General features: G+C 42.8%; 1 protein-coding gene across 2 annotated transcripts in view; it reads left to right on the top strand.

Moving 5' to 3' along the window:
- The window catches only part of SHROOM3 (shroom family member 3), a 342,800-nt gene continuing 322,149 nt past the window's right edge, over positions 1–20,651 (top strand). For both annotated transcript variants that reach the window (XM_051819657.3, XM_051819655.3), the window contains exon 1: positions 1–825. In XM_051819657.3, the coding sequence (XP_051675617.3) occupies positions 661–825 (165 nt within the window). In that variant the 5' untranslated portion in view covers positions 1–660. The remainder of the gene's footprint in view (positions 826–20,651) is intronic.

Below are 20,651 nucleotides of genomic sequence, written 5' to 3'. Positions count from 1 at the left end.
TCTCTACATCCTGCACCTTCTCCCACCAAGAAACAAACTGTGAATTTAGGGTTGGGGGAAAAAAAAAAGGAGTACCCAGTGACTGCACCAAGTTTTAGCACAGCACAGCGTCTGTCTCTTTGGGACAAGTTAGGGAATTCTAGGGCCGGCTGAAGCACAAGTAAGTGCTTGCTGTGAAAGCCCGGTCGGGGGAGCCAGCAGGCTATTGTCATGGTAAATTTCACTCCGAGTGGAAGAAAGGTTGGTCATCAATCAAAAAACGAAGTATGCCTTGGCATTTTTGCAATTTTCTCACTAGATCGCAAGATGCTTTTCCTTTTCTCCGAAAGATACACTGAAACATTTTTTATGTGTGTGTTTGTGAAATCAAAGCCATCTTCAAAGTGACCGCGAAGGAAGCTTTTACAAACGGAGCCGGGAGACACTGACCGCTGGGGGCTGCGGTGAGAACCCGGAATTCCCGCAGGAGGATTTACACTCGGAAAAGCGCAAGTGAGAAATCCTGCGGGGTCCAGCTGGGGAGAACATGTTCCATCTGGAAGAATCCGTGTCTCCAGACCTCTCGGCTGGCCTGCGTGCGGCGTGGAGCGTGGGCTAACTTGTGCCTGCCTGGGTCTGCGTCAGACACTTTTTCACTTGCGGGATCATGTTTTTGGCGAGATGAGGACCACGGCGAACTGCGAGGAGCCCAGGGCCGCGCTGGGCCCGGCCCCGGCCCCCCAGGGAAGGTACATCTACCTGGAAGCCTTCCTGGAGGGAGGGGCTCCCTGGGGGTTCACTCTGAAAGGTGGCCTGGAGCACGGAGAACCATTGATCATCTCTAAGGTATGCTTCCTGTCCCACTGTCTTCTTTACTCAGATCTTAAAAGAAAAACTTTTGGCGTGCATTTGTCAATATTGGAAAATAATGCTGAACGTGCCCGCATATCACTGCACTTGCTATTTCCTAGCGTTCTGATCACTGGAAACATTTTAGACAGCTTGGTATTTGAGAAGAAAAATATGTTTAGCTCCTTTATTGTGAAATCCCAGGAAAAATGTGCTCATTTGGTGGATAAGCCTCCCTTTTTATGAATGAAAATGTAAAATCAGCTGCCACATGAGCTTTTCAGTTACAAATCAGATTAAAGATTAACTACAGGATTAAGATGGTGGCATACATATGCCTATGTATAGAAAAATATTTGCTCTTCTCTACAAATGAAAATATCTAACATTCAAAAATATTTTACTTTTTTTTATAATTCTGCCTCATGGCATAAATATCATTTATTGCTTTTATGTGCCCTGAGAACTAAGTCAGCTTTCAGTACAATTCAAGAGCAAAACACCACTGCTGCTTGCTTCCCCAATTCTGTGTATTTTCTGTGTATTTTTATCCATTTTAAGCCCTGGCCATCCCGCTGTGTGCCTCAATCCTTCATTCATCTTTTGGTGTGAATGAATTAATGAATCCTATTTGTGCATTAGCATTTCATATTTCTGTTTCCTTCTTAAGCTTCACAGGCTAACAGCATTTGCTAAAATGTTTCTTCTAAAATTTCAGAATATTAACAGTGTAACACAATCGGATGTGAGCGCTTTTCACACATGTCCATTCCTCCATAAATATTTTTCATTGAGGGAGAAAAGTCTTTTCATTTGAAGATAGGGGAAAAAACCAGAATGCATTGCATTTGAGCTCTGTTAGCTGTTAAGATTGTTTGTTACATCCCCAAAGTGTGTGTTTTGAGGGAGACCAGAGTGAGTCTGGTGGCTGAGCCTATGGGAACTGGGTTTTGCAGCAGTCAACCAAGAGCGTACCGGCTGCCACTGCAAGCTGTGGCACTTTCCCTACCCTTCTAAGGAAAACACAAAAATAGGTGTAGAAGTTTGTGTATCAGTTAGGAAGGTGTCTCCGGCTGTGAAATACCGACACATGATTTAGAGTGGCCCTAAGGAAACTGGGGTTTGGTTTTCTCATAGTACAGGAAGTTGAAGGTCGCTTGTCCAGGCAAACTGCAGGCACTCAGTGACGTCACCAAGAGCCCACTGCTCTCTCCACTCTCTGTTCTTAGACACCAGCTTTTGTCTTCATGGTTGCATAATGGATGCCGCACTTCCAGAGGTGCGTCTTCATTCTGGGCAGGTTTTTGGCTTTTTGTTTCCCATCAGATTTCTGCGTCCGTCCTTTGACCAGAGCTGTGGCACATACTTCCTGTTAGGCCAGTCACTGACAAAGGGGAGTGAAACTGTCAAGCGTGGCATGGACGGGTTAGGATTTCGCTCATGAGTTCTGCAACAGGAACCTACCTTTCCTGAAGTCAAAGAGTTTCTGCCCACTCTGTTGAAATATTGGGGTTCTTTTTACGGGAAGAAGTGGGGAATGGCTGCTGGTAAGCATCTGGGACCGTCTGTGACAAACATCTCTGCATGTTAACACTGTGAACTCCACTTGCCTGGCCTGTAATAGTAAAATATGTGCATGCATGCATTAGACTATTTCCTACCAGAGCAGTGTAGTCCTGTCTCCCTTGAGCCAGCCTCTCTGAGCCTTCATTATATTTGCAGAATGGGTGTACACTCATCCTACTGTTATCTTAGCAGGGGTCATGGATGTTAAAGGCAACCATATGTACAGCACAGCATCTGCCACATAAGAGGGAACTCAAACTGATCTTAGCAAAGATTATGGTTCCTGCTTTTCATTCTCCTGGGAGACATTTGTATTAGGAGACGGATTTGGCTGGCACACAGAGATCTCAAATAACAACAGCTTAAACAATATGGGGATGCACACACCTGCAATGTGATAGTCTGAGCATAAGCCAGACTGAAAGATGGCTCTAGGGTGTCAGGGACCCAAGTTCTTTGCATGTTCATACTTCTGTCCTGGGGCAATGAATGCCCCTTCTGCGTGGTCCAAGGTGAACTGGTCCCACAGTGAGAGGTGGGAAAGAGGACAAGGAAGAGACTCTCCTTCCTCTTATGGGTGCACTGAGGTGTAATCAACTCTGTCTCATGAGATAACCAAGAGCCATGTGTGGTTACTTCCATTTCAGTGAATGATAATAAAAATACAGTAAAATTTAAAATTTAAAGTCCTGCTCCTCGTTTTCACTAGCCATGTTTCCAGTGTCACACTGCTCCAAAGTTCTTGAACATCTCTTCCCATCTTGTCTGTTTAGCAAACTGCTCTTCATCCTAGCTCCATTTCCGCTCCTGGAAGTTTTCTTGAATTCATCAAAATGCGTTTGATGGCTCCTCATTTTTTCTCCTATATCATGTATTTATTGAACCAAATTATAATATTTTGTTTGTGCTGATTGCCTCTTCAGAAATCTTATATCTTATTCATCTTGCATTTCAGGATCTAGTACAGTGCCTGGCACAGAGTAGGTACTCAGAAACGTCTGTTGATTTAAAGCAAAAGACAAAACAGGTGCACAAAAGACAAAACAGATGCAACTGCGTTCAAGTCCCAGCTCTGCTTCTTTTATTTTTTTTAACTTTTATTTAATGAATATAAATTTCCAAAGTACAGTTTATGGATTACAATGGCTCCCCCTCCAATAACTTCCCTCCCACCTGCAACCCTCCCCTCTCCCGCTCCCTCTCCACTCCCATTCACATAAAGATTCATTTTCAATTATCTTTATATACAGAAGATCAATTTAGCATATATTAAGTAAAGATTTCAACAGTTTGCACCCACACAGAAACACAAAGTGTAAATACTCTTTGAGTACTAGTTATAACATTAAATCACAATGTACAGCACATTAAGGACAGAGATCCTACATGAGGAGTAAGTGCATAGTGACTCCTGTTGTTGACTTAACAAATTGACACTCTTGTTTATGGCGTCAGTAATCACCCTAGGCTCTTGTCATGAGCTGCCAAGGCTATGGAGGCCTTTTGAGTTCACTGACTCTGATCTTGTTTAGACAAGGTCATAGTCAAAGTGGAAGTTCTCTCCTCCCTTCAGAGAAAGGTACCTCCTTCTTTGATGGCCCGTTCTTTCTACTGGGATCTCACTTGCAGAGATTTTTCATATATGTTTTGTTTTTTGTTTTTGTTTGTTTGTTTTGCCACAGTGTCTTGGCTTTCCATGCCTAAAATACTCTCATGGGCTTTTCAGCCAGATCTGAATGCCTTAAGGGCTGATTCTGAGGCCAGAGTCCAGCTCTGCTTCTAATTCCAGCTTCCTGCTAATGTGTACTCTTGGAGGCAGCAAATGATGGCTTAAGTGCTTGGGTCCCTGATAATCAAACAGGAGATTTGGATTGAATTCCAGGCTTCTGGCCTCAGCCCAGCCCAGCCCTTGCTGTTGCTGGCATTTGTGGGAGTGAACTGGCAGATGGGAGATCTCTCTGCCTTTCAAATAAAAAATGAAAAGTAAAACAAAACAAACAAACAAAAAAAAACAGGGAAATGGGCAGCGAAGCAGGGAGGCAGAGTCCAAGGAGACGAGGATGCCTGCGGGTCTCCAGAGATGGAAGGTATTCGTTTGCTGTTGGTGGGCTCAAATGACCACAAATTTGTAGTCTACAGTGGTGCACATCAATGAATTTTTCCTGTTCTAAAGGTCCTAAGTTGACACTGATCTCACTGAGCTAAACTGAAGGTGTCTTCAGGGCTGTCCTCCTGGCTGGAGGCTCCCAGGGAAAGTCTGTCTCCTCACCCTTCCCAGCTTCCAGAAGCCTCCAATGGTCCCTGACTCCTAGGTCCTTCCTGCCTCTTCCAGGCTGGTCCCAGCAGGCTGAGTCCTTGTCATACCTCCTCACTCCAGCCTCGAACCCTGCCTCCTTCCACCTTAAAGGACACTTGTGATTCCCTTGGGCCTGCCGGGGTAATCCAGAATAATCTTCCTATTTTAAAATCAGATGATGAATTGCCTTAATTCCATTTGCAGCCTTAGTTCCCCTTTGCTGTATAACCTAGTTAGTTTCAGGGATGAGAGTGTACCTATCTGTGAGGGTGAGAGGGCATTATCTTGTCTGTCACCAGGCATTTGAGCACTGGTAAAAGTCCATTTAATTAAGGCAGCACCTGGGATGAGACTAAAATGAAATTTAGTTGCAAATAATGTGCAATCCAGATTTTCTCTTTGGCACAATGAAAAACGTGCACAATGCTCACTCAGAATGGTAGAGCTAGAGATGTGCCAGGGGATTCCAAATCAGCTCCATCAAGGTGGCATGTACCAATGCCATCTTACTAATCAAAGTGATCAGTTCATAATTGATCATAATGATAGGATTAAGTGTCAAAGGGATCACATAAACAAGCCTAGTGTCTGCTAATAATAACTGATAGAATTAAAAAGGAGAGAATGATCCAACATGGGAAGCAGGATACACAGCAGACTCAGAATGGCAGATGCCCTAAACAGCACTCTGGCCTCAGAATCAGCCCTTAAGGCATTCGGATCCTGTTAAAAAGCCCATGAGAGTTTCTCAGGCATGAAAAGCCAAGACACTGTGGGAAAAAAAAATGACCTAAATGAAAGATCTCTGTGAGTGAGATCCCTATGGAAAGAATGGACCATCAAAGAAGGAAGTACCTTTCTTCGAAGGGAGGAGAGAACTTTCACTTTGATTATGGCCTTGTCTAAATAAGGTCAGAGTTTGTGAACTCAAGAGGCTTCCATAGCCTTGGCAACTTGTGACAAGAGCCTTGGGTGATTACTGACGTCATAAGTAAGAGTGTCAATTGTTAAATCAAAAACGGGAGTCACTGTGCACTTGTTCCCCATGAAGGATCTCTGTCCTTAATGTGTTGTACTATACGAATTAACAGTAAAACTACTACTCAAACAGTGCTTTATACTTTGTGTATCTGTGTGGGTGCAATCTGTTGAAATCTTTACTTAGTATATACCAAGTTGATCTTCTGTATATAAAAATAATTGAAAATGAATCTTGATGAAGAATGGGATGGGAGAGGGAGTGGGGGATGGGATGGTTGTGTGTGGGAGGGAGGTTATAGGGGGGAAAGCTGCTATAATCCAAAAGTTGTACTTTTAAAATTTATATTTATTAAATAAAAGTTTAAAAAAATAGAAAAACGTGCACATTAGTTCATACAAAATGTGTGCAGTTCCTCCAAGGTGGGGTGACCACATTGTAAGGCAAGGGAGGGGAGAGTACCCAGTGAGTCACGTATAGGAAAGGCACCACACATTACTCACAGGAGGTATAAACTGCAGGTAGGAGTGACAGTGTGAGAAGTGAAGTATCGTTTTTCTTTAGGTACAAATGAGGCAGGAGACTGAATGGGGAAAAGGAACTACAAAGGGGTGGTGATAAAAGAAATCATTTTTGCATTGCTTTCTTTTGGGATTTCATGTCCTTGAAAAGCAAAGGTGGGGTTGGGGAAAGAGCCTCTGTAATCTGTGAACTTCAAAAAGAAAGGGTAACTTTTTTTTAGTGATTGTAAGTGGATGCTGGAGTAATTCAATAGTTCAGGAAGTTGGCAGCATGATTTTATCGTGACTCACTCACTCTGCATTGTGGTTGGGAAAAGCAGTTCCACCTGCTGGGGGGATGCACCTGCTCCCAGGGTTCACAAATCAAGCAACAACAATAACAACAGTGAAACAATAACTTTGGGGTCTGCTGGCTCTTAACTGGGTACTGCTGGTGTTCCAGGCTGCACTCCAAGAGATTTGCCTGTGCTAGCTAATTCTTCTGATTTCCATGACTCCACAAGGAAGGCGATACTGGTACCCCAATAAAGGTGGACAACCAGGACACAGAGTTTGATGCTGTCATAGCTAGTGAGAGTCAGGATTTCAACCCAGGCATCCTGTTCCCAGAGTCCATGCACAGAACACACAATGCCATTCAGTCCCCACTGCCTACCAAACGGTTGGCTCTGTCTACTTTCTGGAGCCATTAGCTGGGTGAAATACGGGACTGATCTTTTGCTATATAGGTTTTTAAATCTATTAGAGGAATACCCTTCTGTTTCAAAAATACTTAATCCTATAAGGCACTGTAAAAAGGCATGACTATTGTTCAAGCATCTCATTAAATAATTTGAGACCCATAAACTGGATGACCACTTACTGCTCTGGGCAACCATCTTCATGGTATTTCCACCTAGATAGTACTTCTAGGTGCTGTTTAGATGTGGGTTTCAGAACTTAAAAGCAAGCCACTGCCCTAACAAATATATATATATATACATATATATATATTTATATATATCTATAAAAATACACACACATACTCTAACACCTATATTATATATTCTATAAATTATATTGTTACATGTTATAGTTAAAATACAAATTTATATATATTTTTTTGACAGGCAGAGTGGACAGTGAGAGAGAGAGAGAGACAGAGAGAAAGGTCTCCCTTTTTTGCCGTTGGTTCACCCTCCAGTGGCCGCCGCGGCTGGTGGGCTGCGGCTGGCGCACCACACTGATCCGAAGACAGGAGCCAGCTGCTTCTCCTGGTCTCCCATGGGGTACAGGGCCCAAGGACTTGGGCCATCCTCCACTGCACTCCCGGGCCACAGCAGAGAGCTGGCCTGAAGAGGGGCAACCGGGACAGAATCTGGCGCCCCGACCAGGACTAGAACCTGGTGTGCCGGCGCCGCAAGGCAGATGATTAGCCTATTGAGCCACGGTGCCGGCCAAATAATTATATATTAATAAATTACTAGCATATGACATAGTATATATTATTACATAATATAGTATATAATAATATTACATAATAATTGATAATTACAATATACTCAATATATAGTTATAATTAGTTATATAGTATTTAATGTCACTGTACTATATATACATTATGAATTAAATATAAATGTGTATTTTAATAGACTTATTTATTTGAAAGGTACAGAGAGAAGGAGAGACAGCAAGAGAGAGATTTTCCACCTGCTGGTTCACTCCCTAAATGCTCACAAAAGCTGAGGCTGAGCCAGGCAAAAGCCAGGAGCCAGGAACTCTATCCAGCTCTCCCACATGGGTGGCAGGGATTCTTTTTTTTTTTTTTTTTTTTTTTTTTGACAGGCAGAGTGGACAGTGAGAGAGAGACAGAGAAAGGTCTTCCTTTGCCGTTTGTTCACCCTCCAATGGCCGCCGCGGCCGGCGCACCGCGCTGATCCGATGGCAGGAGCCAGGTACTTTTCCTGGTCTCCCATGAGGTGCAGGGCCCAAGCACTTGGGCCATCCTCCACTGCACTCCCGGGCCACAGCAGAGAGCTGGACTGAAAGAGGAGCAACCGGGACAGAATCCGGCGGGTAGCAGGGATTCAACTACTTGAGCCATCATCTGCTGCCTCCCAGGGTATGCATTTGCAGGAAACTGGAATTGGGAGTGGAGCTGGGACTCAATCCCACTCTGATGTGGGATGCAGGTGTCAATCTCTACCCCAAACACTTGTTCACATACCGTCTTCTGACATGTTAGCTCTTTGCATTTAGCATTCTGTCAATCAATTGTAATCTCTTTAAATGCGTTTTACTTGGCTGTATGTCATACTTCTCCTAGCAAAATACTTCTCATTTCGTATACAGAAAACTCTTAATAAATGCTAAAGTGACTTATAGAATTTTAGAAATCTGAGAAATCATGTAATCCTACTTTATTATTATACAGAGGACTGAGGCCCAGAAAATTCCTTTATTTGCCAAAATGACTTCTGCCTTCACAAACATACTGTGTGTGTAGCACAGCAAGTGAGTAGGTAATAGCTCATTGCTTTCTGCTTATTCCATTTATACATGCATATGAAACCAGCTCCCCTATTAGACAGTTATCTTCTACGAGCTAAGAGGCCTTCCTTCCCGCTTCCCTTCCCTCTTCTCCTGCCTTCCTTCCCACCATCGCGTCTCCTTATCCACAGTATTTATATGTAACAGTTAGGAAAATGAAAATATATTAGTGCATAGAGGGGAAGATAAATGAATATTAAAGAGGATCTTCTTTTTATGATGTATTTATTTGAAAATCAGAGTTACAGGGGAGAGGGAGAGCGGGAGAGAGAGAGAAACAACAAGGGGCCAGTGCTATGGCATATTGGGTGGAGCTGCCGCCTGCAGTGCTGGCATCCCATATGGGCACTGGTTCGAGTCCTGGCTGTTCCACTTCCAATCCAGCTCTCTGCTGTGGCCTGAAAAGGCAGTGGAGGATGGCCCAAGTCCTTGGGCCCTGGTACCCTTGTGGGAGACCCGGAAGAAGCTCCGGGCTTCAGATGGGCACAGCTCCAGCTGTTACAGCCCATTGGGGAGTGAACCAGCGGATGGAAGACCTCTCTCTCTGCCTCTCCTTTTCTCTCTGTTTAACTTTGACTTTAAAATAAATGAAGTGAATCTTTAAAAAAAAAAAAAAACAGAGAGAGAGAAACATGAGGGATTGGCACTGTGGCTCACTTGGTTAATCCTCTGCCTGTGACACCGGCATCCCATATGGGCACCAGGTTCTAGTTCTGGTTGCTCCTCTTCCAGTCCAGCTCTCTGCTGTAGCCTGAGAGGGCAGTGGAGGATGGCCCAAGTCCTTGGGCCCCTGTATCCACATGGGAGACCAGGAGGAAGCATCTGGCTCCTGGCTTCAGATCGGAGTAGTTCCGGCTGCAGCGGCCATTTGGGGAGCGAACCAATGGAAGAAAGACCTTTCTCTCTGTCTCTCTCTCACTAACTCTGTCAAATAAATAAAAATTAAAAAAAAAAAAAAAACATGAGAGATCTTCCATCCGCTGATTCACTCTTCAAATGGCTGCAATGACCAGGGCCTGCCAGGCTGAAGCCAGGAAGTAGGAGCTCATCCAGGTCTCCCATATGAGTGCAGGGGCCCAAGGACTTGGACCATGCTCTGCTGCTTTCCCAGGCCCATTAGCAGGAAGCTGGATCATAAGTGGAACAGCCAGATTTGAACTGGTGCCCATATGGGACGCCAGTACTGCAGATGGTGGCTTAACCCCCTGTGCCACAGAGCCGGCCCCAAAGAGAATCTTCTTATAAATCTTTGTGACAAAGTGGTCTAGAACGGGTTAAGTTTCCCTTTCCATTTAATGATGTCTTGCACATATGTAATGTCTGTTGAATTGAGTTTGATTGAGAAGAAAGAGAAAGTTGTGTTTTTATTCAGTGTTTAAAAGGTTACTCACCCTTTGGTTAAAGTGTTTTTAACAGAGACTAAGCTCATGGTCCCACCATTGGCAATCACTTTTATTCAAGTGGGAGACTGACATGGTGTCCAAGGGAGTGGTCCTAAGAATTCTGCTTTCTTTCAACACTTAATGGATTCCCAAACCTTTGCCTCCTACTCACAGAGCACAATTTAATCTAAGCATGATTGGCCTCATTTTAGTGAGCCCGCCGTGTGATTGGCGACACATAGTGAGAGACGTCCTATCAATCTTGGAAAAAAACAAAACCTCAGAGGACATCCCGGATCTTCCCTACCCCATGGACAGATTCTCCCCCATCGCTGCCTTTGATGTGGTTCCAGACAGTGAAGCTCCGATCCAAAGAGCTGCGGAGCCCTTGTTCTCCCACTCGCCCCATCTCAGGAGCCCATCCATCCATCTGCCATGCTTGCCGGTTCCAGGGGCTGCTCAGGGAAACAAAGCGAGGCAAAGCTTCTCCCTTAACCGTCAGCGCAGCTTCTCCCCTCTCCTTTCCCCACAGAAGCTGCCCTGATGGGTGCACTGTTTGTGGGTTGTGATCTGCAGACTCGAGTGACAGATCTTCGGGCCTGCAGCGTGTGCTTTCCTGTGAGGAAGCTGACAGTGAGGACACGCTGTCGTCCTGGCCAGCGTCCTTCCGCCACCCAATCTCTCATTCTTCAGGACCTGTTCATTATATCCTTCTCTGTGTTGAACTGCGGGCTTTTTTTTTTTTTTTTTTTTGGTGGAAATTTATGTGATTTTAGCTGAATTTTTATTTTTAAACGTTCTTTTGTACATTTGTATCAGCGTATGTTTGTAATTTCTCTGTTCTCCATCACCCTACACACACCATCTCTCTCTTTTTTCATTTTAGGTAAGGCTGTCTATTCTAAAAAAAAAAAAAAAAAAAAAAAAACACACATCCCATACAGGTCTTGGAATGAAGTAAACAAATTCTATTTCTACCATAGTTTCTACAGGCTATGAGACTGTGGACAAATAACTTAGATTTCCTGAAACTGTTTCTTCATCTTTAAAAATAGAACATTCTTTCTTCTAAAATAAATTTATTTATTTATTTATTTGAATTGGCCTGCAACAGCCAGGGCTAGGCCAATCCAAAGCCTGGAGCTAGGAATTAAATCCAGGTCTCCCACATGAGTGGCAAGGACCTAATAAGTACTTGAGTCATCATCTGCTGCCTCCCAGGGTGTGCATTAGCAGGGAGTTGGATTGGAAAGGGGGGCAGGGGGTCTTGGTCCCATGCATTGTGATAGGGGGTGCAGGTGTCCTGGGTGGTAGCATAGCCCACTGTACCACACTGCCTGCCCCCTAAAAATGGAAGACTCTTACCCAGTGGAGTTGTTGTAAGTATCCAAATGGCTAAGCTATGCAGTAGTACTTTGAGATGACTAACCACAATCCAGGGCTGGCGCCGCGGCTCACTAGGCTAATCCTCCGCCTAGCGGCGCCGGCACACCAGGTTCTAGTCCCGGTTGGGGCGCCAGATTCTGTCCCGGTTGCTCCTCTTCCAGGCCAGCTCTCTGCTGTGGCCAGGGAGTGCAGTGGAGGATGGCCCAGGTGCTTGGGCCCTGCACCTCATGGGAGACCAGGAGAAGCACCTGGCTCCTGGCTCCTGCCATCGGATCAGCGCGGTGCGCCGGCCGCAGCGCGTCAGCCGCGGTGGCCATTGGAGGGTGAACCAATGGCAAAGGAAGACCTTTCTCTCTGTCTCTCTCTCTCACTGTCCACTCTGCCTGTCAAAAAAAATTAATTAATTAATTAAATAAAATAAAAAATAAACACAATCCAGATTATTTATGATATGGTGTAGAGTAGTGGTGGATGAGTAGGGGAGCAGCAGGAACCAGCCACTCTATACAAAGATGATGCTTGCTGATTTTCTATATCATGATCAGCAGTTGCTGCCTCACGCTGAAACATGGCATAGAGGCGTTCCCAGCCATCGTGGAGCTTACATTCCAGAATAAAGATCGGCAATAAATATGTGTGTATGTGATAGTTCCCGTGTGTAGAAAATGCTGTTCAGGAAAAAATAAATCTCAACATAATATGTCCCAGAGTGGTAGTGCCTGTGAGGTAGGAGCACTGGGGGAAGAGTTTATGTTCATTAGGGAGATCATAAAAGAATTTTCTCAGCAGATGACATCTGAGCTAAGACCTGATGGATGAGAAATAAGAAATCAACCAAGTGAAGAGATTTGTTAAATTGGACTGAGGCAAGAGAGTTTTAGAATGTTCCAGAAACAAAGTCATTGGCACGTAGTAAGCAAGGGAGAGAGTGTTATGAGATAAAATAGAGGTAGGCAGGGGTCAGCTCATATAGGACCTTGCAGGTTGTGGGAAGGAGGTTATGTCACACCAGGAGCCTCTCCCTACTGCAAGTGATGTGGACCTCGGTGTATACTTCAGCTATTGGGGATTTTTTGGTGATGGTTCTTTTTTTTTTTTAAAGATCTTTTTTAAAGATTAAAATCTTTTTTAAAGATTTATTTATTATTTGAGAGTCAGAGTTGCACACAGAGAGAAGGAGAGGCATTGACCACAACACCTGGAGCTGTGCCGGAGCTAGGAGTTTCTTCTGGGTCTCGAACCAGTGCCCCTATGGAATGTCGGCACTTCAAGCCAGGGCATTAACCCGCTGCGCCACAGCACTGGCCCTGGTGATGGCTCTTAAATCTACCGCCTTCCCTGCCCCCACCTCCATCATAGGCATTTTTGAGGCACCTCCTGTGTCTATAAAAGGACAGAGTTCTCCAAAAGACAACTGAAAATTCATGGTAGCGTATGGAATAAATAAAAAATAATCAGTAAATATCCTTTCTTTTAAATGAGTTTGAAAAGAGTTATCACCTTCCATCCCATAACTATTGATTTCTTGGGTTATTTTCTACTCCAAGCCAACAGGATTTGCCAGGTTTTTTTTTTTTTCTTTTTTTAAGACTTGTTTATTTGAAAGATTTACAGAAAGAGAGGGAGATATATATAGCGAGAGAGCAAGAGAGAGAGAGAGAGAGAGAGAGAGAGCTTTCATCTACTGGTTCACTCCCCAAACAACCACAATGGCTGGGCCTGGGCCAGGCTGAAGCCAGGAGCCTCATACTCCATTCTGATCTCACACGTGGGTGCAGAGGCCCAAGTACTTGGCCATCTTCCACTGCTTTCCCAGGCATGTTAGCAGGGAACTGGACTGGAAGTGGAGCAACCAGGACTCTCCCTGGGGCTCATATGGGATACTGGTGTAGAAGGCAGTGGCTAAACCCACAGCACCACAGTACCAATTAGGAGCTTGGTAAAGGCCAGAAAGACTTTTTAAACTTTGAGCCTGAGAAGTATCTTTAAAAATATTGACAACCTGGTTGGGCATCTAGCCTCATGGTTAAGACACCCAAATTCCACACTAGAGAACCAGGGATACATACTCGGTTTTGGCTCCTAATTCCAGTTTCTTATAATGCAGACCCTGGGAGGCAGCACAGATAGCTCAGATAGTTGGGTTCCTGCCATCCACAAGGGAGAGCTGGATTCAGTTCCAGCCCCGGCTCCCTCAGGGATCTGAGGAGTGAACCAGTAGATGGGAAATCTCTCTGTCTCTCAATTAATAACCTAAAATTGATTAAATTAGTAAAAGTATTGGGAGCTTTGTGGTGCTTTTGTTGTTCCAGAGAACCCATCCATCCACATTATCCACATGTTACAATAGACTGGTAGGACCGTGTGCTGTGTGGGACAGGTAACTCGATGCGTCTTTAAGTTATCCTGCATGATGAACTGGGGGATGATAATGATCCAGGATGCCTGGATTTATCAGTGAGATATCAATGTTGAGAATTGAGTTGGAGGGGTGGGCATTGTGGCGAGTGGGCTAAGTTGCAGCTTTGCAATGCTGGCATTGTATACCTCTTTCTTCCTCTCTTTCCCTGTTTCTCCCTTCCTCCCTCCTCTGTCTGCCTTTCAAATAAACAGATCTTTTTTTTTTAAAGGAATAAACTGGACCCTCCACATCCTCCCAGACCCTGCTATTTGCTGCTTTTTACTTCTGCCAGGTTCTAACTTTGGGCTGCACACATTCCGTCACCCAAATAGGCCAGGATAAAACCTCAACCCTCAAATCAGACCTGGTAACCAAGGAAAAACACTAAATGAGCAATAAAGTGTTTGAAGGCAACAAGGAACTAAATCTAGTTAATGCAGTAAATCAGACTTGGGGTGCAAACTGATAGAGCCCTGCTCCGTGGTTGCATGTGGACGTGTGTGTTCAAAATCATGCACACTGCTTGCTGAGGAGACTTGGTCATGAGATGGGCACCACACGAGGTGGTCATTCATGAAAGAGTGTCCATTATACCCAACCCTGTTGCATTTTCTGAGTCTCTGTGTAGCTTTTGCCTCACCTACAACATAGTGCACCTGCTCTGTTCTTCCAGCTGGCTCTGCTCCTCATTTGGCTACTTCCATACTCACCCTGTCTGCCCTGGTTAGCATTCACCTTTGCTGCAAGGTGCACTGCGTGGCTTTCCTAGTAGTACACCCAATTGGCATAATCTTGGGAACTCCACACCCAATTGATGTGCCCTCAGTGCCATTGCTGTTTGCTGGCTACACTTTTTGGTTCCTGGAAACCTGCTTCAGACAGATCCTGGCATTCTGAAGATCTCAAAATTTAAAGTTAACTGTGACATGAATTTGAAATAAAAACAGTCCATTTAAGTGGAAATAAGCATTTTTTGGGTTAATCTAAGTGCCTAGTGCTTTGAGTGTTCAATTTTATCCTAGCCATTTGCTAGAAGACAGGAAGAAAGATTGAACTTCTAGGACTGATTGCCTCTTTTCCTTTGAAAAGTTAAACGTTTTGGTGGAGGAAATTGTGTGGGTATAATTTAAAGCTTTTATCATCTTGTGTGTTTCCTCTGAGACGTTCACATATTTTAAGACTTGTCTCATGGAAACTGGGACATCAGCTGCTGGAATTCAGACCCAGGATCTGGCCGAGTTCCAGCAATAAATACACATGTTGGGTGTTGAGAAAGATGATGAAAAGAATAAGAGAAATACTAAATTCCTGGGATAGGAAAGCAGAAAATAGCTAACACTTTCTTACTATGCCTGCTTCTTTGTTTTCTGTTTGTTTTTTTCATATTTTTACTTTTGAGTATTTGTTCATGAACAGCAGGTCAGAAACAAGGCAGCCATTGACCTAAGTATAAGACAGCGGGAGGACGGTTAAAAGAATTAGTCTGATTCTTCAGAGTTGCATTCATAGTTGCATAGTGGAACTCTTGGCTCCAAGTCTACAACTGGGTAAATAAGCTGTGGCACTCTCTTGAAAGAATTACTGTCACAGTTTCCCCTACATATGTAAGTCAATGAATTTGAACTGTAAGAACAGTCAGTGAGGACCCTTTCCAGTAGACCAAGATGTATGCAAATTTCTGAACCCAGTACTACCACCACCTTATTTCACAGACAAGGCAAAATAAAGAAGAAAGGGCTGCATGTAGAAAGAAGAAAATTAATATGTAGTAACATTATTCATATTTAGTGCTTTTCAAATAAATGAGCAAATAAATCTTTTAAAAAAAGGAGAGATTTATTTTGGTGTAAAAAGTTTTGAAAATCATGCATGCTTATACATCTCTGTTGGCTACCTTCCCTTCCCTACCTCATTTGCCTACTTCCTTGCTAGCTATCTTTATTTGCAAATAAACTATTTGCATTTGGAGTCTTGTCTCAAAGTCCAACTTCAAGGAGACCTAAATGAAGACAATCACAATTTGGAGGAGGGTTTACTCAATGAAAGCCAGAACCCAAAGTCTAGTGTAGACCTGTTTCCAAAGTGTCAGGCCTTCGCCCTGTGCCGTGGAACCCAAGCAGAAGGAACCTCATCAGATCCTAGTTCTGATATTTTCTTTGGTGCTAAGAAAAGTACAACTCTGTCCCCAGATATGGGATTTTACAATTCTCTTTTATCTTCTACCCTTTTACAAGATGAGCTTGTTTACTTTTTCATCTTCTGGATTGGCTCATAAGCCCCATTCTGCTTTTACCATTGCTTCATTTCAAGCACCAGGAGATTTTTCTGTGGCCCCTTTGAAAGCAGGATCCAGTCTTTCTTTTGTTCTAGAGGCTAAAGGCTAAGGAAAATGTGTATCTCTGAGCAGAACGGAGTGAGAAAATTATGCATTGCAGGGCAGAGGAGGGGTGGTGGTGCTCTCTGAGGATAGTTTCTAGAATCTTATTTATTTATGTTGCTTCTCGCTTTAATTCATACTACAAACACAGTACAAGAAGAAAAGTGGACAGCGTGCTGTTTCCAGTCCAGAATGTCTGATGGTAGAATGCAGCAGTGGTGTGATGTTCTACCTAAGCAGGAAATGAATGGAACATAACTTCCAACCCATCCCAACCTTGAAGGAACAGAATAATTTTTACCACTAAAATGCATTTTCCTTGTATAACTTGTACCACTGCCAAGTTCAATACAAGAAGCTTCTTTTCTTCTGGAGTTATTTCCCCACAATCTGAACATTCTTTGACTCACTATGATGTCCATTCCCAATTTCCTTGCTTGTTGCTTGAATTCACTGAAGACTGACAAACAGTAGCTTCATGGTCTGCATTAAACCTCAACTTGATCTTGAATGGGCAGAAAAATGAATAGAGTTTGTGTCTCATAATTCATGTTGTCAGTTATGTGAAATTGGCAGTTCATAAAAACATGCTTCCTGTTCTCTATTTTCTAAATGCATGATTTGAACAGAAGAATGCAAAAGGCATCCTTGCTTCCTTCGGTTACAGCATGCCTGTAGCAGTCTGAAGTCAGAGCAATAAAACAGTAAGCATATATGCACCCTGTAAAAGTAGAAAGAAGAGTGCTCGATTCTTTGTACTAATGGAAAACAACAACTGTGTTTAAAACTCAGCTTTGTGAGCATGTTTGAGCACAGGGAGGGGTATTTCACCATAACAAGAGAGGTCTCAGTGTGGGTTACTGAACGCGTCATCCTACTCTAACTCCAGGGAGCTGTGGAGGAGGAATTTAGAGATTCAGAAAGTAGTAAAGAAGAAGAAAACCATCTCCTATCCTCCCATCTCTCAAGCCGGGGAGAAGATGCATTCTTAGTTAAAGTCCTTGGTTTATCCCATTTATGTTGCTATTACATGGATATTAAAAATGCACCTTCCCGTGCATTGCAGGTATGTGACGCGGCATAGCCACCTTGGAAAAATAGAAGGTGGCTTCTTAAACATTCAACATTAAAAATGTTGAATATGGAGTTGCTGTTATCACCCAGCCATTCTACTCCCAAGTATATGCCCAGGAAAAATAAAGACACATGTCTATCCAGAGACTTACATTCACATCTTCATGGGCTCATTATTTACATTGGCTGCAGAGTAGAAAAACACTCAAATGTCCATGAAACAAAATGTGAATACTATATGATGGAGTATTATTTGGCAATAAAAAGGGAACTGAGTGCTGATATATATGCTGCAACGTGGATAGACCTCAGACACCTGTTCAGTGAAAGAAACCAGACACAGGAGAACACATATTATCTAATTGTTTACATGAGATATCCAGAAAAGGCGAATCTAAAGCGTCAGAAAGTGGATTGATGGTTGCCTAAGGACGGGGATAGGAATGGAGAATGACTCTAAATGGTGTTAAGGTTTTATTTGGAGGTGATGAAGATGTTCTGAAAGTAGATTGTAGTGGTGGCTGTACAATCTTGTAAATATGTTAAAAATCAATGAATCTCAAAGAGCCACTTTTATTCTGGCAGTAAAAATCAGAAGAAACAAAAGGAGAGAAGAGTAGACAATAAATAAGACTCACAAAGTACCCACCATGCTAAGCGTTTGGTGTTGATTTAATTAACAGAAATTTAACACCAAAGGGGAAGATGACCAGAATGAAGCTCTAAACATTGCAGAGTCCTAATTATTCTAAGAATCATAAAATCATCAATGTGTGGTTTATACCCTTCAAAACATGACTGTAAATGAAACATGCTGAATGAAAGAAAGTAGGCACGACAGTACAGATGGAATTAGCCCTTTTGTATTACGGCGCCGGCCAAAAAGGGGTTTTTAAAAATAATACTGGGACCAGGAAACACAAAGCTGGATCCATTTCATTTCTAACACCAGAATAAAACCAGATGAACAGAAGATTTAGACATAAAAGTGAAATAAGGGGTAGGCATTTGGGGCAGTGGTTAAGAGGCCACTTGGAACATCTGAATCTCATATCAGTGTGCCTGGGTTTGAGTCCTGGCTCTGCTTCCAATTCCAGCTTCCTGCTAATGTGCATCCTCGGAAGCAGCAGCTGATGGCGCAAGTACTTCGGTCCCTGCCACCCTCATAGAAAACCCAGATTGAGTCCCTGCCTCCTGTTGTCAGCTTAGCCCAACCCTGACTATTGTGGACATTTGGGAAGTGAAGTGGGTAGAAGATTTTTCTCTGTCTTTTTCTGTCTCTGAGATCTGTCCCTCTGCCTTTCAAATAAATAAGAAATAAGCAAGTGAAAAAAAAAAAAAAAAACCACTGAATCCTTAAAAAAAAGTGGAGTAAGTTTACTTCCTGTGTTTCTGTACTGTTTGAATTCTTTTATAGCAAGCACACTTAAAAGCAATTTTTTGTGGTTAAAATACCTAACATGAACTTTATCATTTTGATCATTTTAAAGTGCTCAGTTTAGAGGCATTAATTCCATTCGCGTTGTTGTGCACTGATCACCACCATCTGTCCCTAGAATGTTTACATCTCCGCAGACAAACTCTGTACCCTTTGAGCACCAACTCCCCTTTCCTCCTAGTCCCCATCCCCCAGTCCCTGGCAACCACACTGCGCTGTCTTTATGAATTAGAGTCCTCAAATAAATACCAGTGTACTGTCTTTGTTGTTTTGTGACACTTAGTGCAGTGTTGTCAAGGTTTGTCCATGCTGTAGCATGTGCCAGAATTTCATTCCTTTTCAAGACTATAATACGCCATTGTAGATCTGTGTCCCATTTGCTTATCACCTTTTGTTATCACTTTCCGCAGTGATAGATATTTCGGTTGTTTCTACCTTTTTGCTATTGTGAATAATGCTGCTATGAAAATGGGCATACAAATAACTGTCTGAGTCCCTGCTTTCAACCGTTTTGTGTGCGCACCCAGAAGTAGAGTCACTAAATCATATACAAATTGTAGTTTAGTTTTTGAGGAACTGCCATACTGTTTTCTACAGTGGCTGCACCATTTTACATTCCCACCAGTAAGGCACGAGTGTTCCAATTTCTCCACACCCTTGCCAAGACGTGTTATTGTCCTTATTTTTTCTTTAATAGCATTCTTAATGGATGTCCTGCAGTATCTCACTGTGATTTGCATTTCCCTGATGATTAGTGGTGTTAAGTATCTTTTCATATGCTTATTGGCCATTTATATATTCTTTGGAGAAATGTCTGCTTCAGCCCTTTGCCCCCTCCTCCACTTTGCCCCCTCCACCCCTTTTTTGCCCATGCTTTATTACTTTTTTTTTTGAAATTTTTGTTTAAGCTATACAAGTTTCATATATATCATAAAAACAGATTTAGGAACATAGTGATACTCCCTCCTCACCCTCCCTCCTGCTCACGCTCCAACCCTTCCTCCTCTTCCCTCTCATGTTCCCACACTTAATTTTATCTATTTTCAGTTTACTTAATGATCATATAGTTAACCCTAAACTAAGTAAAATAATTCAACAAATAGTATGAAGAGAAACAAAAAATTCTTCCTCATCAGAAGAGACAAGGGCTGTAAACAATCAGGGAATCTCAAAATGTTTATTTCACTCCAATACATTACGTACATACATTACTAGTAGTTATGTCGGATCAGGGAAAACATGATATCTATCTTTTTGGGACTGGCTTATTTCACTAAATGTAATGGTTTCTAGTTGCGTCCACCTTTGCCCATTTTTTAATTGCAGTGTTTGTTTTTGTGATTGAGTTGTAGTACTTTATATATTCTGGATATTGATTCCTTATCAGATAAGTGATTTACAAATATTTTCTTTCACTCTGTATATTGCTCTTTTACCCTGTTGAAAATGCTTTTTGATATACAAAAGTTTTTGATTTTGATGTAGGATTCCATTTTTTCTTTTGCTGCCTGTGCTTTTGTATTGCCAAATCCAGTGTTATGAATGTCCCTGTGTGTTCCTGAGAGTTTTATAGATTAGCTCCTACATTTAGGCCTTTTATCTATTTTGACTTAATTTTTGTATCATGTAAGAGTCCAACTTCATTACTTCGCATGTGAATATCCAATTTTCACAGCACCTTATGTCAAAAAGACTATGTGTTCTCTATTGAAAGGTCTTGGCACCCTGGTAAAAGTCAGGTTGATCGTCTATGCAATGACTGGTTTTTCAGCTCTCTGTTCTGTTTCGCTGGTCCATATGCCGTCTCTCTGGGCCTGCATGCTGTTTTGATTACTGTGGCTTTGTAGTAAGTCTTGAAATCAGGAAGTGTGACA

This window comes from Oryctolagus cuniculus, chromosome 8, assembly GCF_051225735.1.
Source record: "Oryctolagus cuniculus isolate XC-2025 breed Fujian yellow rabbit chromosome 8, ASM5122573v1, whole genome shotgun sequence".
NCBI classification, from domain to species: Eukaryota; Metazoa; Chordata; class Mammalia; order Lagomorpha; family Leporidae; genus Oryctolagus; species Oryctolagus cuniculus.
Note: the sequence above shows the minus strand (reverse complement) of the source record. Positions and strands in the feature narration are given on the sequence as shown.